The sequence below is a fragment of the Somniosus microcephalus genome, chromosome 11, assembly GCF_052327205.1.
Source record: "Somniosus microcephalus isolate GS21.2 chromosome 11, FLI_Smic_1.0, whole genome shotgun sequence".
Lineage (NCBI taxonomy): Eukaryota > Metazoa > Chordata > Chondrichthyes > Squaliformes > Somniosidae > Somniosus > Somniosus microcephalus.
The window spans coordinates 46,377,327-46,404,180 of record NC_140997.1 but is presented as its reverse complement, the minus strand read 5'-3'; the positions used below and the strand labels follow the sequence as shown (position 1 = coordinate 46,404,180).

General features: G+C 43.6%; 1 protein-coding gene across 2 annotated transcripts; it reads right to left on the bottom strand.

Moving 5' to 3' along the window:
• Positions 1-403: 403 nt before the first annotated feature.
• On the bottom strand, positions 404-26,770 carry LOC147110540 (SPRY domain-containing SOCS box protein 3-like). Of its 2 annotated transcripts, XM_086000602.1 has the most exons (7): positions 26,627-26,768; positions 18,229-18,374; positions 11,348-11,522; positions 10,151-10,338; positions 3,156-3,258; positions 2,240-2,365; positions 404-1,103 (listed from the first exon to the last, which is right to left on the bottom strand). In XM_086000602.1, the coding sequence occupies exons 2-7, from the start codon at positions 18,358-18,360 to the stop codon at positions 754-756; spliced, it is 1,074 nt and encodes a 357-aa protein (XP_085856728.1). In that variant the 5' UTR covers positions 18,361-18,374; positions 26,627-26,768; the 3' UTR covers positions 404-753. The 2 variants fall into 2 exon arrangements, with proteins under 2 accessions (XP_085856728.1, XP_085856729.1); XM_086000603.1 differs by lacking the exon at positions 2,240-2,365 and having other exon boundaries at positions 26,627-26,770.
• Between the last annotated feature and the right edge of the window lie 84 nt (positions 26,771-26,854).

Below are 26,854 nucleotides of genomic sequence, written 5' to 3'. Positions count from 1 at the left end.
CTTTCCCCCCCGCCCCTCCCCACAGGAAATAATTTTTTTTTGCTGGGATATTGCTCCACAGAGCATGTGCCTTCTTGTAGTTCATCCAAATGACCATAAATGTAAGTGTAAGCCTTGACCGTCATTGCCAGCAAGCTATTTGACTCAGACAGACATTCACATACACTTCAAGCAGTGCCCACTAGAAGGTTATTAGGAACGGGATTCTTGGTTGATTTTTCCCTACTCTAACCCAAGGCCAGAGTGGCCAATTTTAGCACCCTATCTTTGCCCCAGCTGAGAGCTAACTCAGCATAGACAAGGAATCAAACAAAGGACCTTCCTCGTCTACGTGGCTCAGAGACTTAACCAGAGGAAGTAGATTTTGCTGAAGTTCTCTCGGAAAAAAGAAACATGCTGTAAATATTTTAGACAAGCTGAATATTTAATATTTTTAGGTGAAAGCACTAAATGACCTACAAAAAGCCAAAATGTAGATTGAAAAAGAATTCTTGAAGTACACAGGTACTTTGTTCAGAAGAGTGTCTTCAGCCGTCATCTAGCACTTCTGCCAATCGCAGTTCACAGGTAATACAATCCCCAATAGTTTTGTGCGAGGAGCTAGAAGCATTTAAAATGAAGTTGGGCGCATTGATCATCTTGCATTTGGCTCATCATGTAGCAGTACTGGTCCATGTCCATACTAAGTACAATTTTAACTGCTGCAGTTGCAATAGTCATGATTTTAAAAAATAAATCAAACCAATATGAATGTTAAGTCCGCCGACATCTTTTCCGTTGGCAAGTTTCAGCATCTACTGAGGAGGAACTATCAGAATCACTGCCTGATGAGCTGCAGGCAGCCTCTTTGCCACTGCCTTCATGATTCATAGAGAGGACCCAACCCAACCGATTGCGTAGCATGCGTTTCAGACCTGGGGGTAGGGGAAGGACCTCCAATTTGTCATTGTGATCAGGCAATAGTTGTCGGAGCCGTAGGCAGCAGAGATACTGGAGCGAGGTCGGGGAGAAACACGATCGAATCACTTTCATACTGCTCCTCGCTGCAGTTGAGCAAACCATTGGGAAGAACTTCTTGTTTTGCAGCTTAGTAGCTGCAACTCCTTTATAAGGAAAAACACTCGTTAATGCCAGCTGGGCACACACCATTACCATCATTCATCATTTCACAATACAGCAAATATTTTGGACTATTGAAAACTCATGTCAATTTCAAACTGCCACTCAAATATCACCTCAATATAACTTGGTTTTGCCAGATCAGCTAGCTGCCAGGAAAAAATTAAACCCTTTAAAAAAAAAAAAAAAAAAAATTCAGAGCAAATATGGCTGATGTTAGACTTTGCTCCTAAAGCATCAAATTATTGGCCAATAACCCATACAACATGGTGCTTTGAAAATATACAGATCATCCCACGATTTTCACTAGAATACAGAGAAATAAAAAGCTAAAGTTGGAAAAAGTTATTTTTCACTTTGTCAAACCTTTTAAATTACATATGATAGCAAGCAAACATTTACTGCGAAGACCTTAAAATTGCTATTGTCATTTGCATAATACATATCTAGAGAAAATGGAATTTTATGGAGAACTAAGCAGCACCCAGTGTACAAGTTTCAAAGTTCTGCAGGTGCAAGTGGCTTATATTGGCAGTGACAAAGGCAATTTATTTTGTGTGAGGTACCAGTTTTCAACATGTAATATATTTATTTATGCAACTTTAAAAAAAAAAAATGAATTTCAAAGCTGTTTTCAGGTCTGTGGTGATATAGCAAGATTATAGCTGCAAGAGTGTGCTTTTTTTTTTATAAAGCTTTTGCTGCTGGATGCCAATTCATTAGAACAGTCCTGGTGGTCACATGGAATACACACTTAGACTTCTGACCAATTATTTAAAACCCAAGGGTACCGCAGTACAAATTTGACATTTGCAGAACCCGATCCTTTCACATTCACAGATCACAGAATACAAATGGAGTGAGTTTGCAGCTTTGAGTTTAAAACATCTTAATGTCTTGTAACATAATCCAGATTGTTATACACTACATTTTAAATACATATTACCTATTTAAAAAAAAATATATTTTCGTATAGGTCACAGTTTGCAAAAACAGGTTAGCATCCAGTCTACTGGAGCTCAACAGGCAATTGTGAAAATTAACTTCAATTATATTAAACATTTAAGCTCAGGAACAATAGGCAATATAAAAATTCCCAATACATAAAACTAGATCATACCTATGCATTTCCTATTTTTGAAGAATGTCAGGGTACCATGCCAGGTATCCAAATGAACACCCATGATGGAGCCCTGTCCAAATCTGGTTGAGAAGTGAATCTTGGCACCTTTGTGATGTAGTACACCTACAACAAACAAATTGTAGATTTTTTTTTTTTAAACTCCGCTATAAACACAAGACTGCAACACTATTCAAAATTATATCTCATGTATAAATAAGATATTCAAATAAAGTATCTTTTTGAAAGCATTTAAATGTAACAAACTCCAATGGAAATGAGAGAGGTTTAAAAACTTAGGATGGTCTTACAGTTCTTGGCCGAGTCCAAAGTGTATTGAGTTTCAAGCTCTCCTTTAGTAGGAGGTTTGCATGTGAAAATTGGATCCTTTTCTCAAAGCTACTGCAAAAATTGCACCAATTACAGAAAACAGGGTACATACAAAACATTTTGCACCAATAGTCAATCCTGTTTGCACAGAATTCCAAGTTGTTCACAGAAATCTTGTATACATACAAGAACAATTTCACTTCCTCTCCTTTCTTCTCCCAATTTGTACCCAGCTTTGTGACCACATTTACTTCTCCATTCCCAGTTATCTTGTTCATTTTTCATGGCGAGCAGCCCTTATACATATTACCCAAAGCGTTGGTGAAACAGTTCTTCAATCTTACTCAGCAGTTTCATCAGTGCTGAGCAGCAGGGAAAAGCAGTCCCTTCCACAGCTGAACTTTTTCCTTCGCTGGAAGTGGAATGGAAAAGGTAGGCACAGGTTCAAGAGAACGTGCCATTGCATCCACAAGCACAGCTTATGCTCGGATACTCTAAACCAGCATACAAACCACATTAATTTAGATCCATTTGAAAGCCGATCAAAATCAAGGAAAAAGTACCTACTATTTCACAAGAGTAGTACCTGTATAGGAGAGACCCCAACTATTTTCATCCTTTCCTAGTAAGCTGCAAAAGGTATGACGAAATTTGTCCAGTTTGACATCAGTTGTTCCTATTCCTACCATCTAAATAGTGTACAAAAATAAGACAGGACAAGTCAAATACATCAAGTTACAAAAAGGTAGATAAATACGCTAGTTGTTATGGTTAAATGCCATAAATATATTCCAAAGGAGTGTGCTTGTAAATATTACTGCTCATGGTGACCACAGCAATTCATTCTCCTGCACGTTTCCTTAATGGAAATCATTAAGGACATTGGTGCAGAAATTCTGATCCCTATGGGTGTGTACGCGCTGTGTACTCACCCACAGGGACATCAGAAATGCTGGTTTCAGGCATGCACTGCGCAAGAAAGCCCTCGACAGATCCTCCGGCTGCCCTGGAGCAGGGCCTCTGCGGGCAGAGAGTTCCGTTTTTTGGACACCCTCCGCCTGCAGAAAACACTTACAATTCTTGCGCCTGGTAAAAGCAAGGCCTGGATAAAAGAGTTGAAAAAAGTTTTAAAAAATTCCCACTGATTTATCATTTAAAAATACTTTAAAAAGTTTACTTTTAGCCCTGTTAAAAACTTTATTTTTTTCAAAAATTAAAAATTTTGTTTAAAAGTTAATTTATGTAATTTCAAGTCATTTTAAAAATGTGATTAAAAAAAAAATTATTTAAAGTTTTACTATGTTTTGGGGGTGATCTCTTCATATATTTGACAGGTCTTCCTGTCAAATGTATGAAGGGGAGCCAATCAGAGAAGGGAATCTCCCATGGCCCATGTGATCCCAGGGACACTGCGAACCGCCTGCGCCTCTGGGATACGTGGGCCCCACGCACCGGCAGTTTGGAGAGGCCCAGCATCGGAACTCTGCGCCTTCCGGGAGCCCTCTGGTCTTGGCGCAGATTTTTCCAGATTGTAGCCCTCCGCCCGCGGGAGGCCTGTGATCGGAATTTCTGGGCCATTATAAATTTGTCCTGTTTAGTACAACAATGGATAGATTTAATACACTGTCCAGGAAGCTACTAGATCAAGAGAATGTCACATTAACAAATACAAGGTTGGATCATCTTTAATTTAATAGGCATGAACATTTTATTTAAGCTCAAAGATCCAACTTCAGCCATTCAGTATCAAAAATAATTGAACCCAATGGCCAATTTTCTGCAATATTAAAGTTAACACTGTGAGCCCAGTCAATTTGTAACTTGACTGACAGTCACTGCTTAATTATTTTAAATATTAATTTAGATGGATTTTAAATTTTGGTACCAAATGGTTGGATGGTTTTATTTGACCAAACCTGCATTTGAACTCAGTTCAAAAGAATTCAGTCTCCACTTCATCTTTTCAAATGCTGATAGATCTGCTGTGCAGTAGACTCGCCACCACTTTTTTTTTTAAATAAAAGAGCAAGCTTAAATCAGGCAATCATTTTAATCGGCCAAAAACGCTAACCAATTTCCATTATATTAATTAGAAAGTTGCCGCTTAGACTATTATGCATTGTATATTTCGGGCAGAAACAGACAGTGAATAGTTTGAACCTTGTTAAGGTGCAAGGATTCCCTTGAATAAGAACATAAGAAATAGCAGCAGGAGTAGGCCATTTGGACCCATTTAACGAGATCATGGCTGATCTGATCAGATCTTGGGCTCAGCTCCATTTCCCTGCCCGCTCCCCATAACCCATCACCCCCTTATTGTTCAAAAATCTGTATCTCCACCTTAAATATATTCAATTCAATACTTATCACCTCTAACTGGTGGTGGGTTACACAACGCAGCACTGACTACATTAACATGTTCAAGAAGTAAATAGCTTCTCATTATGGTCCAATTACCCTAGTGTACTTAATCCCCTCCAAGTGGTGTGGGGTTACAGCTTCAATAGTGATTTGCAACAGTCGTGTTCAACAGAAATAGCACTACTCCTTTAAACCATCCAACACACCTGCTGTAAGTGGTGGGGACTGTATATTGTTTTTTATTTCACTCTTCACTTAATGCCTTCTTCATAAAAGCAGAAAAAGAGAACAGGCACATTCCCGAGGAAACAAGACATTTATAAAACCAGTGAGTAAATCCAGAAGATCATCCCATTTTCGCCATTTAGATACGGAATAGTGCGGGGCAGGACATACACACAACACAAAAGACGGTAATCAATAAATTAACATGGAGAATAGTGTTCCAGTAGGAACTGTGCGAATAAAGGATTGATGAACAGCGATAAGCAATGCTTTAGGGAAGTACTTAAAAGGGATGACAATTAATTTTTAAAAAAAGGTATGGCACGACAGCGTCAGCGGGCGAAATCTCGGTGGGAATCGCGGAGCGGCGGCAGTACAAAAGGCACCAAGAGACCAGGTAGGCCTCAGAGCGTACCGATCTCCAATCTCAGAGGGAAAGAAGTAAAAAGTAATCGAAGTGTGACGTCACCAGAAAGCAGGTAAGTGATTGGTTGGTGAGTATTTCGCTCTTTATAAACTTTAACTCTGTGGTTTATAGTTTCTAAAGTCTCTGTGGTGTAGCGGGGACTGTTTATAAACCAGGACCCTTAAATATACTATTTAACGGTAGTGTAATTGGTGGGATTGATTTGATTTAATTTAATTGCAATTAATTAAAAGGGTAAGTCATGGCAGCAGAGCCCGGCCCCGTTGTATGCTCCTCCTGCACTATGTGGGAACTCAGGGACACTTCCTGTGTCCCTGACAACTGTGTGTGCAGGAAGTGTGTCCAGCTGCAGCTACTGGCAGACCGCATTGCGGCACTGCAGCTGCGATTGGATTCATACTGGACCATTCGCGAGGCTGAGGAAGTCGTGAATAGCACATTTGATCAGTTGGTCACACCGCAGGCAAAGGTTGGACAGGCAGAAAGGGAATGGGTGACCAACAGACAAGAGTACCAGGCACAGGCAGGTAGTGCAGGGGTCCCCTGTGGACATCCCCCTCTCAAACAGATACACCACTTTGGGTACTGTTGGGGGGGGGGGGGGGGGATGGCTTACCAGAGGAAGGCAGCAGCAGCCAACTTCCTGGCACCAGGGGTGGCTCTGCTGCACAGGACGGGAGGAAAAAGAGGGGGAGAGCTACAGTAATAGGGGATTCTATTGTAAGGGGAATAAATAGGCGTTTCTGCGGCCGCAAACGAGACTCCAGGATGGTGTGTTGCCTCCCTGGTGCAAGGGTCAAGGATGTCTCAGAGCGGCTGCAGAACATCTTGGAAGGGGAGGGTGAACAGCCAGTTGTCGTGGTACATATAGGTACCAACGATATAGGTAAAAAGCAGGATGAGGTCCTAAAAGGGGAATATAGGGAGTTAGGAGGTAAATTAAATAGGACCTCAAAAAAGTAGTAATCTCAGGATTGCTACCAGTGCCACGTGCTAGTCAGAGTAGAAATAGAAGGATATTTCAGATGAATACGTGGCTAGAGGAATGGTGCAAGGGGGAGGGATTCAAATTCCTGGGACATTGGGACCGGTTCTGGGGGAGGTGGGACCAGTTCAAACCGGACGGTTTGCACCTGGGCAGGGTCAGGACCGATGTCCTAGGGGGAGTGTTTGCTAGTGCTCTGGGGGAGGGTTTAAACTAAAATGGCAGGGGGTTGGGAACCTGAGCAAGGGGACAGATGAAAGGGAAACAAGGATAAAAGCTAAAGATAGGAAGGAGAAAAACAAAAGTGGCAGTCAGAGAAATCAATGGTTTAAATCAAACATGGCCACAGTAAATAATAATTTTAATAGGTGTAAGAGCGTTAAAAAAAACAAGCCTGAAGGCTTTGTGTCTTAATGCGAGGAGCATTCGTAATAAGGTGCATGAATTAGCTGCGCAAATAGAGGTAAACGAATATGATTTGATTGGGATTACGGAAACATGGCTCCAGGGTGGCCAAGGCTGGGAACTCAACATCCAGGGGTATTCAATATTCAGGAAAGATAGGCAAAAAGGAAAAGGGAGGTGGGGTAGCATTGCTGGTTAAAGAAGGGATTAACACAATTGTAAGGAAGGGTATTAGCTCTGATGATGTGGAATCTGGATGGGTAGAACTGAGAAATACCAAGGGGCAGAAAACGCTAGTGGGAGTGGGATACAGACCTCCAAACAGTAATGCGGGGGTTGGGGATGGCATTAAAAGGGAAATTAGAGAAGCGTGCAATAAGGGCACAGCAGTCATCATGAGTGACTTTAATCTACATATCGATTGGGTTAACCAAATTAGTAACAATACTGCGGAGGAGGAATTCCTGGAGTGTTTAAGGGATGGTTTCCTGGACCAATATGTTGAGGAACCAACCAGAGATCAGGCCATCTTAGACTGGGTATTATGTAACAAGGGTTAAATTAGCAATCTTGTTGTACAAAGCCCCTTGGGTCGGAGCAATCATAATATGATCGAATTCTTCATTAAGATGAAGAATTCAGTAGTCGAATCAGAGACTAGGGTCCTCAATTTAAATAAAGGAAACTACGATGGTCTGAGGCGCGAGTTGGGTAGGATTGATTGGGGAATGTCACTCAAAAGGTTCACGGTGGATAGGCAATGGCAAACTTTCAAAGACCGCATGGATGAACTACAGAATTTGTTCATCCCAGTTTGGCATAAAAATAAAACAAAAAAGGTGACTCAACCATGGCTAACAAGGGAAATTAGGGATAGCATAAGATCCAAGGAGAGGACATATAAATTGGCCAGAAAAAGCAGTAAACCTGAGGATTGGGAGCAGTTTAGGATTCAACAAAGGAGGACAAAGGGATTAATTAAGAAAGGGAAAATAGAATGAGAGTAAGCTTGCAGGGAACATAAAAACTGACTGTAAAAGCTTTTATAGATATGTGAAGAGAAAAAGATTGGTGAAGTCAAGCGTAGGTCCCTTGCAGTCAGAATCAGGGGAATTTATAATGGGGAACAAAGAGATGGCAGACCAATTATTAAATACATATTTTGGTTCTGTCTTCACAAAGGAGGACACAAATAACCTCCCAGAGATGTCAGGGAACATAGGGTCTGATGAAAGGGAGGAACTGAAAGAAATCAGTATTTGTGATGAAATGGTGTTAGGGAAATTGATGGGATTGAAGGCCGATAAATCCCCAGGGCCTGATAATCTACATCCTAGGGTACTTAAGGAAGTGGCCCTAGAAATAGTTGATGCTTTGCTGATCATCTTCCAGCATTCGATGGAATCTGGAACAGTACCCATGGATTGGAGGGTAGCTAATGTTACCCCACCATTCAAAAAAGGTGGTAGAGAGAAAACGTCGAATTACAGACCGGTAAGCCTGACATCAGTAGTGGGGAAAATGCTAGAGTCCATTATAAAAGATGCAATAGCAGAGCACTTGGAAAACAGTGACAGGATCGGACAAACTCAACATGGATTTACAAAAGGTAAATCGTGCTTGACTAATCTACTGGAATTTTTTGAGGATGTAACTGGTAAAATAGATAAGGGAGAACCAGTAGATGTGGTGCATTTGGACTTTCAGAAGGCTTTTGATAAGGTCCCGCATAAGAGATTAGCATGTAAAGTTAAGGCACATGGGATTGGGGGCAAGATATTGACTTGGATAGAGAACTGGTTGGCAGACAGAAAGCAAAGAGTTGGAATAAACGGGTCTTTTTCCGAGTGGCAAGCAGTGACTAATCGGATACCACAGGGATCGGTCCTTGGGCCCCAGCTATTCACAATATATATTAATGATCTAGACAAGGGAACTAGCTGTAATATCTCCAAATTTGCAGACGACACAAAGCTGGGTGGGCGTGTGTGCTGTGAGGAGGATGCCGAGAAACTCCAGGATGATTTGGACAGGTTGGGTGATTGGGCAGATGCAATATAACGTGGATAAATGCGAGGTTATCCACTTTGGTGGCAAAAACAGGAAGGCAGATTATCTGAATGGCAATAGATTGGGAGAAGGGAAGTGCAACGAGACCTGGGTGTCCTTGTGCACCAGTCGCTGAAGGTAAGCATGCAGGTGCAGCAGGCGGTTAAGAAGGCAAATGGTATGTTGGCCTTCGTAGCGAGAGGGTTTGAGTACAGGAACAAGGATGTCTTGCTGCAGTTGTACAGGGCCTTGGTGAGACCACACCTTGAGTATTGTGTGCAGTTTTGGTCGCCTTATCTGAGGAAGGATGTTCTTGCCATGGAAGGAGTTCAGCAAAGATTCACCAGGCTGATACCTGGGATGGCAGGAATGACGTATGAGGAGAGATTGGGTCGATTGGGCTTGTACTCGCTGGAGTTTAGAAGAATGAGAGGGGATCTCATTGAAACTTAGAAAATTCTGACAGGACTGGACAGACTCGATGCAGGAAGGATGTTCCCGATGGTCGGGGAGTCCAGAACCAGGGGTCACAGTCTAAGGATAAGGGGTAGGCCATTTAGGACAGAAATGAGGAGGAATTTCTTCACCCAGAGAGTGGTGAACCTGTGGAATTCTCTACCACAGAAGGCAGTAGAGGCCAATACATTAAATATATTCAAGAAGGAGTTGGATATATTTCTTAAGGCTAAAGGGATCAAGGGGTATGGGGAGAAAGCAGGGACCGGGTACTGAATTTGGACGATCAGCCATGATCTCATTGAATGGCGGAGCAGGCTCGAGGGGCTGAATGGCCTACTCCTGCTCCTATCTTCTATGTTTCTATGTCTATAAATTCCAACTTAACATTAGTGAACAAAGTGAAGATAAGCATACACAGACTGTGTGAAAATGAACTTGGGTGTAAACTGGTTACTGAGTCCCAGATCCCAGGTTTCATTAAATCCCCAAAAAATGGCTTTTACTGCTGCACCATTTCGTGGTATCTTTCATTACGGTGCACAATTCGCTTCAGTAAAAGGTTATTACTTTTCCAGAAATGACCCACGTGTAAATTAAATTTTAATTAGCAATAAATATGATAATGTAATACCATGCTCATATTTTTCTACCGAGTTTTTCCTGTACCTACCATGTCTGTACCATATACAGGGGAGGTCATTTTTATTTCCCAGAAGTGTTGCCCTTCACTCATTTCCTTGTCCCCACGAACGGCTGCCGTTCCACAACTGTAATCCATGTGGAAATTCACTTCCCTGTTCTCACAGCTCAGCAGTGTAGCAGAGGACTTGGTAGAATCATCCCACATCCATTCAAAATCTGCAGGGAGGAGTTTTATTATTTAAAAAGTGAAGTTACCACTAATAGTCATGTTTTACTCATTTTAACATTTCATGATTACAGGAACAAAGGAGTTGACATTATTTATGATGAACCAAAGCTTTATCCATGCAAATTTAAAAGCACACAAACATTTATTGTAAGAAGTTTAGGGTGGAGGGGAAGGAAAGAGTACATTTAATTCCTCTTAAATTACCACCCTATCAGAATATTTTCCAGTAATTAACTGTTGATCATAAATTTGGGAAAAACTGCAGTGGTTACAACATAACTAATAGTCCTTCAGCAAGTGAAAGTTCTGCAGTGTGAATGCCATCAAGCCAAATACATGGAGCACACTGACCTTAACTGTACATTCCATGGCAACTGAAGTCAACAAAGCAAAAAAAGGCAATAAATCTATCCTCACCTACTCTTTTATGGATCAAACAGATACAGGTTTGTGGTTTGATGGCTGTAAACTTGAAAGTTCAGATTTCTGCCATAATGGTCATTAGAACTCAGGAATGAAATTCCATGCATATCCATTATTCTCCATTTAGTTCACTTAAGGACAAATCTAGCAGGTATAGTTTAAACTGAAGTACTGGTAGCAATGACACCAGGGATTCCTTAAATGGTAAAGGTGTAATCCATACTGAAAAGCAGCTATGTTACAATGTACCACAACCTCATTTTGACTAAGTTGACTGATGCAGTTCAATTTGTGCCAGTGGGGACCTAGTAAATTTAATACAACCTCCTCTTAGGTCAGAAATAGGTACTGCAAATTTACTAGTTACCCCACAGATCAGTTAACTGATTTCTTAAAAGTCCTGATCTATAGAATGATGAATTCTGATGCTGTAACTCTGGAAGAAATCCAGTGATAAAGCACCAGGATTAAACATCCCATGATCCGTTTACATTTCCTACATACTTATCAACTGCTATAATCTTACAGTGCTACCAAATCCCTCAAAAAAAGACAATTTTTACTCATTCTTACATTCATCTTCCTCGCCACAGTGACAGTCCTTCATGCGATGGAAACTGCGCATACTACCACAGTATCGGGTGTCACTTTGGCTTACACAGTCACAGTATGACTCTCCTGTGACAGGTAATGCTGTCGGGATTGATGGTGGCAAATGGAATTCTGGCTCAGAATCGGAGTCGCTGTGCTTTAAGAGATGAAATAAAACCCACATGAAAAAAACGTGTACGTTATAGTATGGTCTCAACAACACTAATTCTTGCACAAATTAATTAATTCAGCACCATGAGCAGATTTTCCAACAAGAAAAATTACTTTGCAACAGCAATTTTTAAACCAAAAAAGAGCTGTAAAGGTTTTAAGATTTTCAAATCTCCATAACAATTAGATACGAATTGAAAACTGACCCACATTTGATTGTTTTCACGAGTGAACTTTTTTCTCCCAATGAATACCGAGGTTTCCAAATAAAAAGCAGAACCGAGATCAGTGAAAAATCAATTTTTGCCCTGGAAGATGCTTTTTGAAAGCTGCCAGACAAGGCTCTCAGCTTTTCTCTTCAATAGTAAAACTAACGACATTATTTCAAGTACTATTACAAAGGAACAACTGTCACCTTGCTGCAGGAATGTTTGATCTGCTCTCATGCATCAGCTGTAAATAAATCTATAGTCTAGACTCGCCCAACCTACAGACTAACAGATGGCTATATAGAATTTAAAAATTATTTGGCATAAAAGTGATTGCATTTTGATATACCTATCAATTCATTCCATGAAACGCGACGAGTTAAGATAGTAACTATAGGTTTTTATTGGCTAAATAACAGAGCCCACCCTCGTGGGTGATCGGTTCCAACAAGGAAGAATACTAGCCAAGCGGTCACCTTTATACCTGGGCAAGCAGGCGGAGCCATGGGCGGAGTCAGCTGAGGTATGCCTAGGTATAACAGCGTGCGTGGCAAGAGGTGACCTTGTGTAGTGATAACAACAGTGAACGGTTGTGAACGATAACAGTGGTTTACCACATTCACCCCTTGTTTAAAATTGAGTCCGGCGGGGTGAAGTGTACTACCAGTTCGTGTATGTCAGTCTATCAGGAGGCCTCGTAAGCCTTTCTGACCGGCGCAGCAGCAGCGGCGGTGGTGCAGTATCCGATGTTAATGCTGGTGTCTGCGTGGTCGACGAAGGCCCCTGGGGTTCCGGCATGCCGCCTACAGGAGCTGGATTTGGGGGAGTGGTGTGGGATAACGGTGGTGTCTCAGGGGTGCCAGGTCTCGCAAGGAGACTGTGTCCTCCCGCCCGTCTGGGTATTCCACATAGGCATACTGGGGGTTGGCATGCAGGAGGTTCACCCTCTCGACCAGGGGGTCCGTTTTATGAGTCCTCACGTGCTTCCGCAGCAGGACGGGCCCCGGAGAAGTCAGCCATGTTGGTAGCGAGGTTCCCGTAGTTGACTTCCTGGGGAAAACGAACATTTGCTCATGAGGGGTGGCGTTAATGGCGGTACAAAGCAGTGACCGGATGGAATGGAGCGCTGCCGGGAGGACTTCCTGCCAGCGAGAGGTTGGGAGGCCCTTAGACTTTAGGGCTAAGAGGACGGCCTTCCAAACTGTCGCGTTCTCTCTTTCCACCTGGCCGTTCCCCCGGGGGTTGTAGCTGGTGGTCCTGCTCGCAGCAATACCTCTCGCGAGCAGGAACTGGCGAAGTTCCTCGCTCATGAAGGATGAGCCCCGGTCGCTATGTATATAGTTCGGGAACCCGAACAAGGCGAAGAGGTCGTTCAGGCATTTGATGACCGTGGTACTGGTCATGTCTGGGCAGGGGATGGCGAAGGGGAAACGGGAGTGCTCGTCAATAATGTTGAGGAAGTACACATTACGGTCAGAGGACGGGAGGGGCCCCTTAAAATCGATGCTCAAGCGCTCGAAGGGGCGGGTGGCCTTGATCAGGCTTGCTCTGTCCGGCCTATAGAAATGCGGTTTGCATTCGGCACAGACTTGGCAGTTCCTGGTCATGGTCCTGACCTCCTCGATGGAGTAGGGCAGGTTGCGGGCCTTAATGAAGTGGTAAAGTCTAGTGACCCCGGGGTGGCAGAGGTCGTTGTGGAGGGTCCGCAGTCTATCACCTTGCGCGTTGGCGCATGTACCTCGTGATAGTGCATCTGGGGTGCATCTGGGGGCTCGTTGAGTTTACCAGGCCGGTACAAGATATCGTACTCGTAGGTGGAGAGCTCAATTCTCCACCTCAAGATCTTGTCGTTCTTGATTTTGCCCCTCAGCTCGTTATTAAACATAAAAGCAACCGAACGCTGGTCGGTGAGGAGGGTAAATCGTTTGCCTGCCAGGTAATGCCTCCAGCGTCGTACCGCTTCCACAATCGCCTGGGCCTCCTTCTTGACAGAAGAGTGTCAGATCTCAGGGCCCTGGAGGATCCTTGAGAAGAAGGCCACAGGTCTCCCCGCCTGGTTAAGGGTTGCAGCTAGGGCGAAGTCGGATGCATCGCTCTCCACTTGGAAAGGGATGGACTCATCCACTGCGTGCATTGTGGCCTTCGCAATGTCTCCTTTTATGAGGGAGAAGGCTGCGCATGCTTCTGCTGTCAGGGGGAAGGAGGTGGACTTCATGAGGGGTCTGGCTTTGTCCGCATAATTGGGCACCCATTGGGCATAGTAAGCGAAGAGCCCCAGGGTTCTCTTCAGTGCCTTTTGACAGTGGGGAAGGGGAAGCTCCATGAGGGGGCGCATTCTTTCGGGGTCGGGGCCGATGACTCCGTTCTCTACTACGCAGCCGAGGATGGCAAGGCGCGAGGTGTTAAACACACATTTCTCCTTATTGTAAGTGAGATTCAGCCGTTGGGCCGTACGGAGGAATTTCTCCAGATTAACATCGTGGTCCTGCTGGTCGTGGCCGCAGATGGTGACGTTATCTAGATAAGGAAACGTGGCCTGCAGCGCGTTCTGGTCAACCATCCGGTCCATCTCCCTTTGGAAGACCGAAACCCCGTTGGTGACGCCGAAGGGAACCCTAAGGAAGTGGTAGAGGCGGCCATTCGCCTCGAAGGCGGTATACTGGCGGTCCTCAGGGCGGATAGGGAGTTGGTGATAGGCCGACTTAAGGTCGATGGTGGAGAATACCCGGTACTGTGCAATCTGGTTGACCATGTCAGATATGCGGGGGAGGGGGTATGCGTCCAGCTGGGTGTACCGGTTTATGGTTTGGCTGCAGTCGATGACCAGGCGGTTTTTATTGCCGGTCTTAACGACTACGACCTGGGCACGCCAGGGGCTGGTGCTCCCCTCGGTGATGCCCTCCTTCAGGAGACGCTGCACCTCAGAGCTAATAAAAGCTGTCCCCGGCGCTGTACCGCCTGCTCTTGGTGGCGACGGGTTTACAGTCGCGGGTGAGGTTAGCGAACAAGGAGGGGGGCGGGACTTTGAGTGGAGAGGCCGCAGGTGGTATGCGGCGGGCGGTTTAAAAACTGCTGGTTGTAGACTGAGTGGGGGGAGGGGTCCACCGTATGCCAAAGTGACACTGGAGGTGGCATTGGAAATCCAGCCCTAGTAGGACGGCAGCGCAGAGCTGGGGCAGGACGAGAAGTTTAAAGTTTTTATATTCCGTGCCCCTAACCGACAGGGTCACCACACAGTATCCGCTGACGTCTGTTGAATGGGACTTCGACGCCATCGAGATCCGATGGCGCGTTGGCCGGACAGTGAGGGAGTAGCAGCGCACCGTGTCTGGGTGAATAAAACTCTCCGTGCTCCCGCTGTCGAACAGGCAGGTCGTGGCATGGCCGTTTACCTCGATGTCCATCATGGACCTGGACAGATGATGCGGGAGAGCTTGGTCAAGCGTGACGGAGGCCAGTGTATGGCTGAGTGAGCTGCTGTCGTCGGCAGGTGAGGCGGTGGTCGGGTCTGGAGACAACATGGCGGCCGAGTGCGGCGAACAAAATGGCGGAGAAGATGGCCGCCCCCACGACTCACATGAGGCACTGCTGGCGTCTGTGGCCTTGATCAAAGATGGCCGCCCCACGACTCACATGAGGCACTGCTGGCGTCTGTGGCTTTCCCTCTGCAGGCGTTCGCGAAGTGGCCTTTTTTTCTGCAGCCGGAGCAGGTCGCGTTCCTTGCAGGGCAGCGCGCCCTTTGATGTCTCGCCTGGCCACAGAAATAGCAGCTGGCGGCCCGATCGCGGGGCTCCGCTGCCGCAGCAGGTCCCGGGGGTGGCGGTCCCAATCGATTCCGGGACACAGACGCCGTAGTAGGTCCCAGGGGCGGCGGTGCGAGGGGTATTGCAGCCGGAGTCGGGCCCGAGTCCCACGGTCGCGCAGCACTGTACCCGGAGTATGCCTCGAGGTCCCGATGGGCCACTTCCAGGGAGCGAGCGAGGGCTGTAGCTGCTTTCAAGTTGAGGTCCTTTGATTCAAGCAGTCTTTGCCGTGAGTAGTCGGACTGAAGGCCTTTCACGAAGGCATCACGGATATTTCCTTCAACATGTTGTGCAGCCGATACAGCTTTAAAGTCACAGTCCCTGCCGAGTGTTTGTAGCGCCCGTAAAAATTCATCTACAGACTCTCCTGGCTGTTGCGAGCGGGATCTTAGGAGATGTCTGGCATACATTGAATTTACTGGGCTCCGGTACTGCTCTTTTAGCAGGTCGAGGGCCTCCTCGTATGTAGCAAGGTCCCGGATGAGTGCAAATACTTTAGGGCTCACCTGGGCGGTCAGAACTCTTAGTTTGTCGGCTTCCGATGGCACGCCGGAGGCTACCAGGTAGGATTCAAAGCAGCTCAGCCAGTGATCGAAGTCGAGGGCTGAATTCGCTGCCTGTGGGTTTAGATCCAGGTACGGCGGTCGGAGGGCTCGCAGCCAAGTCGGCTGCTGGGGCTGGTCAGTCATTTCAAAATTTAGCCAATAAAATTGATATACCTATCAATTCATTCCATGAAAAGCGACGAGTTAAGATAGTAACTATAGGTTTTTATTGGCTAAATAACAGAGCCCACCCTCGTGGGTGATCGGTTCCAACAAGGAAGAATACTAGCCAAGCGGTCACCTTTATACCTGGGCAAGCAGGCGGAGCCATGGGCGGAGTCAGCTGAGGTATGCCTAGGTATAACAGCATGCGTGGCAAGAGGTAACCTTGTGTAGTGATAACAACAGTGTAAACAGTGATAACAACAGTGTAACAATAGTGAACGGTTGTGAACGATAACAGTGGTTTACCACACATTTAAAAAAACCATGGACTGTATGAAACTATTATGCTAGCTTCTCTGGTTAACACCATTGTCACAGTGGATAGTTACCATCTCTCTGAATTATGCCCAATATATTACAGAAAACCAGGAGACACAATCTCTGGGACTCAAAAGGACAAAGAAATTACATTCTGCATATTTATTTAGCCAGACGTTGTTTCAGTGGTGGGTTCAGAGAACTTCCATTTCATTAAATATTCAAATTGTACATAGTACTGCAGAAAAAAAAAGAGAATACTCCAGAGACCAAAATGATAATATAAAAAATTGTTTAATATCATTCAACTTCTGGTCAAAACCGGAAATTCACATATTTGCCATACTAGGTTCTACTGAATTAGTCAGACTAAAGCTGCAGTTTACAGTACAAGTTCAAGCTATATACTGTCCTATAATTGGACATCAAGTCAAAATACACTTCTATAATTTTAATCAAATTTGCATCTATAGGAAGCTGATGTCACAGAAATTGTTTTCTAGATTTAATCGGGAAAGACTTAAAAATTGTCACAGAACAATTTCAAACTCTAATAAAGTTACTCAACAGTTGAAAGCAGCACATTTTTTTCTCCACATGCAATGCTATCTTAAAAAGCCCCAGCAATTCTGAATCCAGGATTAAGCCCTCTAAATCCTAGCACCATGTTGCCCATTGGTGACTCTAATGTGTGCTTGTCCTTCTATGTAATCTGTGGGTGGTAATAACAGCGAATGGCAAATGAACAGCATTCGCTGTTATTACCCCTTTGAAACTGACCGCAACTTCAGGATGTAGCGGATGCACATCTAAATGCAAAATCCTGAAGCTGCGTTCATTCATCACTGCTCCGATACTAGGTGCGCTGTGGATCCGGCCCCCCCACCCCATAGCTGGCAATCAGTGAAACTGACAAAAACTTGGGATTTTCTGCAGTAATATCGCTGTTAAATACCCCATTAAAAATGAAGCCTTGTTGGATTAGGTGCAAATGGGGTTTTAACAGCGTATTAACTGCTAAACAAACGTTATGGCCCTGAAAAAACTAATTTTAATTTTGCGGCGTGTCAAATTTCTCCATAAATGATGAAAATTACAACTTAAGAAACTTCAAAAAAAAAATTAAATTTTGTTCATATTTGTTTCAGGTTTACCTTGTCCACATGAGGGAGCCCCGATCTTTGTTTTGCTCTCTAACATTTTTTTAAAGTCTGCATAAAAGCAACTTCTTCACTTCCTGGTTCCCTGTCTGTAAGAATCCTGCATTGAGATTGGCTGTTTAGACAGCTTGTTGGTGTCACCGCAGCTCGCACTAGGAATTCCCCATTAATCTGACTTACGCTGAGAAAGGCAAACTTTGCCACAGAGCTGTGGGCAGTTTTCTTCGGGGACAGCGAGCAGCAAATGCCTTTGCTTTCAAATTCAGGGCCTAAGTCTATGTCTAAAAGAAGAAGATTATATAGGAGGCAACTCCACTGATCACTGACTAGTAGATCCAAGTTTGATTTCTGTCTGTACTGGGTTAGCATTACAACTGGCTTCAGCTAAAAAAAAGGATAGAATAACCTTAGGAAGGAGATTAGAATAGAAGATCTTATTCATTTGTGGACAATTCAGTCTGTAAATAGGTTAGCATTGAAATATTTTCCTACCTGACCATCCGAGTCATAGCCAGGGCCAGGACCTACTGACCCATCAGGCAGTACTACAGCCACAGCATCAGCATCTCGAATACCACTGTACACATACCGCCAGGCACGATTATTTCTGGTACGACGAGACATGGTGCTCCTAAAATCTGCAATGTAGTAATATTCGTACAATAAATTAGCCAAAGTATTGGACAGCTCTAATTTTATTTCTAAACACTACTTTTAAAAAAAGAATTACTGTTAGCCGGGAAGTGAACAACCTCCCAATTAAGCCATCATGATAGGATGTGCTCGGAGGCTGCTGAATACACAGCGGGCACTTAAAAAAAATTACAATTCAAGATACGCAGAAGATATTGGCGGGACCCACTGTCAACCCGCCTCCTTGTCAGTTTCCCACATGTCGGGTCTGTCTGCACTTTACAAACCCAACACCAAGTGGCGGGTGAGCCAATTCAGATACTTAAGAGCTTGTTAAAAAAGGTACTTAAACACCATTTTACCATGTACTTACCATTTTACCAGCTTTTTTGCAAGGTTCCCGGCACTTGGGGGATCATGTCAGGTAAGTAGGTCGGGCTGTCAATGACTCTCCATTCCTCTGAATAGTTGACAGCTGCAAAAGTGGTATAAAAGCTACCATTTCACAGCTTGGGAAGTGTTTGGATTAAACTCTCTATCCACTGTCACCTCCTTGGAGCAACCTCTCACCATTGACAGATCGCTTCTGTCATCTCAACTTCACCTGCCATCTATTCCAGCAGCATCGGTACCCTTGAAAAAAATCTCACTTTGGTCCTCAGAATTCCACTACGATCAGCCCCAACATCACCAGGCACACCAGCATCACCAACCTGATGCTGCACAGGACATCAGCACCTGACAACATTGCTGCCTGGGAGGCCAGGGATGGCCTGATTTACTTTACTTGACGCTGTACACCCTGGCTGCCACATGATGCACTAGGTTGACACCACCCCACACCAGCACCATAAAGCATCCCTACAATGCCCAAGCCATTCCTTTCACACTCATCACCATTGTGGGGGGTAACATTATGTCTCACCATTCACTGCAACTCACTAAGCCACTTCCAAAGGTGCACAGAAATCTGTCCAAGAAGGCAAAGTGTGAAAAAAAGATTTCAATGTCTGGCAACAAATCAACAGAAACTTGACAGGAACATTGGCAAAAACACCCAAGTGTCTATCCTTGTGTTGTTAGTTGGTACGATTGGACTAGGATGAGGATGAGTGTATGGGGTGGCTAGTGAGATGGGGATGTGATGATGTAGCTGGAGAGAGGGATGGGTGGAGGTGCAAGGTAAGTTGGTGTGAGTAAGGATGTGCAGGAGTAGGGTAGGAAAGGCAGAGTGATGGGGATGTGATGAGTGGCACAGCAAGATGAGGTTGAGTGTGGCTTTGCAGTAACGTTTCGTGATCTGCTGAGATCATTGAAACGTTTGCGCCACTGCAGCCTGGTCCTCCTGACAACATCCCTGCTCGTGCCCTCCTGTGTAATATGCAACCAGGCTGAGTGGTGTCCTGGGGAGGTGTCTTCCACCCGGAAGGGAAGAGAACCTCCCTGTGTGCTGTGGAGGGAGTCATGGGACAGCCTGGGTGCAGCCATGCACCTTTGTGCAGTGCATCTCAATGCTGTAGAACATAGACAGCCCAACTGTCAAAATGAATGTGAACATGGCTCTTTTAAGGAAACCAGCTGATGGCGTGTCATCAAATGTCATCAGACCAGCTTCCTTTTAATTGGGTCGGGAACCTCGCAGGCTGGGCTTAACAAGCCCAATCAACAGAAAATTCTTCAGAGCGGGATGGAACTGGGAGTGAGGTCCCAACCTGCCACATACCTAGGCTGCACTGAGCCCGTCTTGGTAGGCAAAAATCGCGGCCATTATTCAAAGTAAGTATTTGTTTAAATCGGACGCCACAACACTAGTTGTCGTAAAAATGGCAACAGACGAGTTGGGATCGCATTGTGTTTCCCACCCCCCCCTCCCCATTTTTAATCCCGACCCTCTCCTGCCCATCATTTGGGGTCATGGTTGGGGGGGGGGGGGGGGGTGGCGGGGGGGAAATGAAGGGAATGACACGTGCAAAACTGCATTCTCATTTTGGATATTGAAACTTTTGTTTTCAGAAGAGCTTTTTCTAATGCTGAATAAATGAATAGCCATAGACAGTTATGCTTACTGATATGATGATTGGATCTTTTTATAACTTGTTTATATTTGATAAATGAGAGCGGTTTTGTTTGCTGGCGATATTACTGACTATGAGATGCATTGTTAATTTATGATGAATCTTTCATAGACTTAAAATTTTAATACACTGGTGACGATTTGTTTACTGGGTGCAATTGGCCCGGATTCTGCGGTGGGTATGACGGCGTATTCTCAGAGTACACCATCATACCGCCTTTGAAATCCACCGCAAGTTTGGGATTTCTGCATGCGCTAAATCCCGAACTTGCAGTCCGTCAATATTATTCTTTGGCAGGCCATCCGCACGGCTCACAAAAACCCAATTGCTGGCGCAGAGTTGGGCGATTTACATACGGAAATTTTTATGGCTGGTGGAAACAGGACAGCGCAAGGGGATACCCGAGATGGAAAACAAATTTTTTTAAATTAAATTAAAAGCTTTAATGAGAAGCAATCCTAGTGTATGATAAAGCTGCAGGTTTTTAAAAAAATTCATAACTTTCTACACATTAAACATAGGGTTTACAGTCATTTGTATTTGCTGAGAAGTGGGAATTATGAGTAATAAACTGGACTCCCACGATAAAAGCTAAATCTGTGATGGATTTTAAAGGCTGTAGAAAATAAATTTTGTAGTAATTTAAATGAATGAAAGACATCAGTTTTCTGATTGGAAGACCAGGCCCATGTGATCCCAGGTACGTTTCCCACACAGGCTGTGCCCCTGGGATCAGTGGGCCATTACGCTGCCCTCCATTACGCAGCATCAGACCGTAAGTTTTCGCAGGAGGGCCGCCATCAGGTATGTACGTATTTTGTCTGCAGAACAGCCAAGTAGTTGGGGTTACCAGTGCGAGTCAGTACGCGCACCTTAGTAATTAAAAGGACAATTATTGAAAGTTGCTGCTAATGTCACCAAATTTGGGGATTGGAGGAGGCGAACATGACAAATTATGATCAGGACTGCGAAATACTGCAGGATGATACAGATAAGCTAGCTGGACAAGTAAAGAAGTTCAATGCAGAGAAATGTCCAAGAATCTAGAATACAAAAGCAGGGAGACAATGTTGATCACAAAAACTTAGTTAAACTGCAGTTGTAGGATTGTGCAAAGCTTTAGGCATTCTATTGTACAAAGGATATAAAAGCAATGGAAAAGGTACAGCATAGATTCACTAGCATATTACCAAGCATGAGATGTTTGTTATGGAGCAACACTTGAGAAGTTATGGATTTTTTCCCCACTTAGAAGGTTGAAGGGTTGACTTGAAGATGATCTTCATAACATTAGGGTAAATAGCAATTGGTTGATATTGCTTCCATCAGTTAGATAGTAACAAGACCACAAAAAGGTTAGAAAACTTATTTGGACAGTGGTTAGATGTGAAATTCTCCAGTAAAATTATTGCAGCAAAATCCCAAAAGTACTTTTAAAGGGAATTAGATGGTAGCTTGATTAAAGAGTAAGTAGCACAATGAGATTAGATTAGATGGCTTGTAAAGGGAAAACACCATAGCTGACTTGATCTACGTTTCTTCAAACCAATTATGACTGGAGTGAAGTCATAATTGACATGCAAGGTGAACCTTAGAAGATTGAGAAAAATGTTGCTAAAGTAAAATAATTTAAGTTCAGGAAAGAAAAAACACAAACAAACATTCAGAAGTATAAAAGACTGAAATAAGAAAGAGACTCAAGAATAAGGAGGAGACCAACCAGAAGAGAAATGTTAATTGAATGCAGCAACTTCCAAGTAGGCTAAAAGATAGGGGGAAAGGCTAATTTGTGAGGGACTAAAGGAAATGCCAGTCAGCATTGTTACATAATCTTCCTAAATTTACTAATTAAATAGGTTTTAATGAGGGGCATTTTTAACACAAATCTGCAAATCACATTTTGTTCCCTACATTACCATGTTTCTATATTAACAGTGGTCATGCTACTCAGGCAGTCATCAAGTCTTAAAGCCTCAAGGCCTCATCTGTTCTACTGGGCTGCTTTTTTCCAGTCTGCTGAATTTTTAACTTCAAACCACAGCAAAATTAACAAACCCTCCAAGCTTTATTCAAATTTTCATCACACCAGAATCGAGTAGCTATTTGTTGCAGTCATTAATTTTTTGTGGATTCTCTGGGGCTCAATCAGTAAATCTGCACAGTGTGCCAAAATCTCTCAAATACTGTAGCCCTAGGCCAGATAGATAGCACAGGTGTGTCACAACAAGCCATTAGCTAACAGTCCGTGGGGTCAGGTTCTCCGAATGGAAATCTAGTTATATGTAGAATTTAAATCCTTAATTTTAAATGCTTACCATCTATTAAACCCTACAGCAATCTCCTAACCCTGGAGTAACCCCTCATTTCACTAAGAATTTTATTCTAAGTCTGGACTGAGCTTGGATCCAGATTTAGAAGATTTTGTGTGGTCTTACTCAGTCCCCGTTATACAAATGTAGTCCTGGATAATTTTCCCAAAGAATAGGATAGATTATCTAAAGATGACTAGGTAACAGATTAAATTTGAAAACAGCCAGCCATAAAGATCAAGAGGGCAACAGAGAGGGGAACTGGCATTCCAGTAACTTAGGAATGACTTGCACCCAGCAAATACTAAAGCTGGCCCAATGGAAAGGCGGCGGCTTGACCTGTGAAAGGCAAAGGTAACCATCAACATCAGGGCACACTTGATTTTAAACTTTGATAGGCAAAAGGCAATAAACTAAACAAGACACAAAAAGGAGGGACATTACATAATGACATTTTGTATTTGTGGCCCACATGTAAGCAGCCAGAGTCCTATTGCAAGGTGAAAAGTAATGAATGAAGACATCCCTGGCACATTTCTCAAAACACTTTGGAATAAAAAGGGTAATAACTATTTGGTGACAACCAATGACTGAGGAGGAAGTGCAAAGCCTTGTAGCAAGAATCAGGACTTCATGAATTACATCAAGATGATGGACATTTGTCATTAAAGTGCCTCCCACAGATGAACACCCATTGATCTAGATGGATCATTTTATCATCAACTATTATTCAGACTGGTTCCCAGTATGGTGGCAAAGAGCTTACTGTCACAATTCAACAATCAGTCTATAAGGAGGTACAGTTCAGATGATTCTTACTCTTCTTCAGAGACAGATCACCTCTCAAGCAAGGCCTTGATAATACTAAGCATAAAGAAAAGAACTAATTTGGGGAGAAAACATTTTCTAAAAAAGTCAGCTGGGAAGCTTATATGGGTTTAGCATTTACTAGATGGCAAGAGCTCAACAGCTCAAAAAAAAAACCTTAGCCAAGGTGATGGAAGAGTCCTGACAGGAGAGGGGCAGGCCTGCCAGCCAGGTATTCTGATAACACAGACAAAACAGCACCACTTGACTTGCAGAGTGCAAAATAAAAATGTCAATACACAGATCTTCCATGTTCTCTCAGGCCATGTTTGATACAGACTATGATATTTGCAGGCACAAACACTGAACCCATGTATATAAACGTACAACCTCAGGGACAGGACTCAGTTCTTCCTGGTCAGGGAGCTGGGGTGCGGTCAGGGAGCTATGTTTAGACACGGAGTTGAGGTAACAGCTGGTACCAGCAGAAATCAGGCAGTTTAACAGCAGTCAGCCCAAAGATCACATTGGCTGTGGAGACTTGGGGAGAGAAGACAATAAGCCCAAAGGAATGGCTGCTTAACTCAGAGCTTGCCTGCTCCACCTCTTATTGTTTTAAAAGACATTAAAGCTATAGCGAGCAAACAGCATCGATTCACCAGGATCATTTCAGAGATGGGAAAATACAGTCATGAAGAGAGATTTGAGATACTGGGACTATTTCCATTGGAGCAGAGGATGCCAAGAGGAGATTTAATATTTAAAATGGGGTTTGGGGGAGAAGTGAGAAAGATAATTTCCTCTGGTCAGGCAGTGTCTAGGGGCAATCAATTCAAAATTGACACCAAGTGTGAAGAAACGTTACAAGAAAATTAGCTGGAGCATGGAATGCTTTGCCGCAGGAAGTAGTTGAGGCAGAAACCACTGCATCTTTTAATGGGAAAGGGGGATAAATATTTAAAACAAAGGAAGTTAAAGGCTATGGGGAGAGTGCAAGACAGGGCAGAATTCATTCTGGACTGCTCTGGTAAAGAATGGACAGAGACACAACGGTCTCCTTTTCAGCTGTAAACTTCCATTACTTGCTCATTGGCAACCATTACACCTTGCATGTACCTTTTAATGTGAATCTGTGCCAAAATAAGTTTTACCTATTTATTGCCATGTCAGAGCTTGCACAATAGAAGTTCTCACCATGAGAAAAGTTGCACTATTCACTATTTGTAAAAAAAAAATGATTTCACAAGTGAAGAGCAAAAATCTTCCCATATCCCATCTTTGGGTACACTGTCAGGGTCTAGTGAAACAAACTGATTCAGTCTGTCAAAGTCTATAGTAGTCATAACTACATGGACTGGTTCCATTAAAACAAATTATTTTAGTGTACACAGCAGGGAGATGGGCAGAAGGGTTAACAACAGCATCCCATTGTGATTTTGATGCAGCAATTCCACTTCACTAGAACAGAAATATTCCCAAATCACCAAGGAAATGTCTTGATATTTAACTACTAGGCATTTATTACAATGGATACTTCCACTTATTGATTCCCAAGATCAATCAGTTTATACAAGTCCAAAAAAGAGAAACATGACATATTGCCTCGACAAGTATACCTACTGACTAATTAGCATTTTCAGAAGTTCAAGCTGTGTTTGGTCCCACACCAAATGAATGATACACCACAGAAAAAAAACCTATCAAGAGCCTCTGCAACATTATTAGACAGGAAGAAAGTTTAAAAATAAAAGCACCCGTGACTCTACTATAGTACAACTCAGAAATTTAAGTAAGGTCAAGGACCCAGTGACACATCCATAGGTTAAGTCTCTGTGTTCATGGACACATATCAATTTGTTTAATTCTACTGTGCCACAATTTCTTGTCAAAGTGGGCAACAGATAAGTTCGATCTGAGTGTGATGAAATATATGCCTTCATCAGCCCCTGTGTTTTACCTGCTTTGTATTGTGTATACCGCCCCCTTTTTCCTATTGTGTGTATTGGCTACGCCCCTGTCTTTTGTCATATAAAGGTCTCAAGAGCTGTATGAGTCATTCTATCAGATGAACCCGATGTGGAAAGACCTGCAATGTTCTTAGTGATTAAAAGCCTTCAGTTGAATCCTTTAAACTCCTTGTCTTTGAGTTATTGATGGCACATCACTGAGATCTGAAACAACCAAGGTATCTGAATTTAAAAAATGGTTATAGCACTGACTTAGTTACTGGAGTAAAATTAGATGCAACTTGGTAAATTCTAAAGAAATCGCGGTCTCATTCTGGCAAGAAACGGACCTGCGTTTTATTGGAAGGACTACTTCAGATAACTTCACAGACTCGTTAGCACAGTAAAAGGTGAAGATGGCAAAACTGACAGCTCTTCTTCAGCAACATGACCTCGTCTCCGAGAAATAGTGGGGTCACGCACTCAACGCAATAACGGACGTGTAAAGATGTTCAGGTATGAACAGTCCATTAATTAATTTTAATATACAGGAACGAAGCTGTAGAGGGGGAAAAAAACCGGGGAAAAATACACACAACGGCAATACAAGGAGTTCAAACATTTGCTGCGGCGCCACTTAAAACATTTCATTTGAAAAAGATGTCGCACATTGTAAACTTACATTTGCTCACTCCTGATTTTGAGCTACAATGAAAACCAGTTCCAATAAAAAGGATTCGCCTTTGTGCTTTGCATTGTATGGATGCACATCAGCCGTTTCCCTCCCCCTCCAAATTATATGGTGGGTGGAGATATTTTTGAAGTTTATAGTGGAAGATAAAAACCCAATTACAACGAATTATACCCCAGCTCGCGGAGGATTTTCAAACACAGGAATGTTATTGAAAACGTTTAGCTTTCCATAAAGGGGGGGGGGGGGGGAAATACAACGCTTCCCCAGAGAGCGCTGCACAAACCGGAGGAGATGAGCCTGTGAACCCAGCCCCCGGATCCGCAGGCCTCAGACACACACAAAACACCACCGAAAGCGCCTCCGTCTGCACGAACTACTCTCCGACAGCACCTTTTAAAACGCGATTTATGTCCAACAGTCACCCACCTTGGTTAACACTCCGACTCTCCTCTCTCTTGCACTCGCTTTCTGCTGTTAAAGTTGCGCAGCTTCCACCCTTAATCACTGACGGACCAACCTAGCCAATGTTTATTTATATATCTCGGCTGCTTCTCAACCGAACTTGAATCCCCGCCCTCTGTCACACCAGCCCGTCTCTAATACGTCTATAAGACTAAACGTCATCACGATCTATTCAATAAGTGGATAATGCGC

Coding starts and splice junctions, on each gene's coding strand:
- LOC147110540 (XM_086000602.1), bottom strand. CDS start 18,360: ATGTCTCGTCGTACCAGAAATAATCGTGCCTGGCGGTATGTGTACAGT. Junction 2,366..3,155: donor TTGGGGTCTCTCCTATACAG/GTACTACTCTTG, acceptor TGTTTGTTGTAG/GTGTACTACATCACAAAGGT. Junction 1,104..2,239: donor CAAAAATAGGAAATGCATAG/GTATGATCTAGT, acceptor TTCCTTATAAAG/GAGTTGCAGCTACTAAGCTG.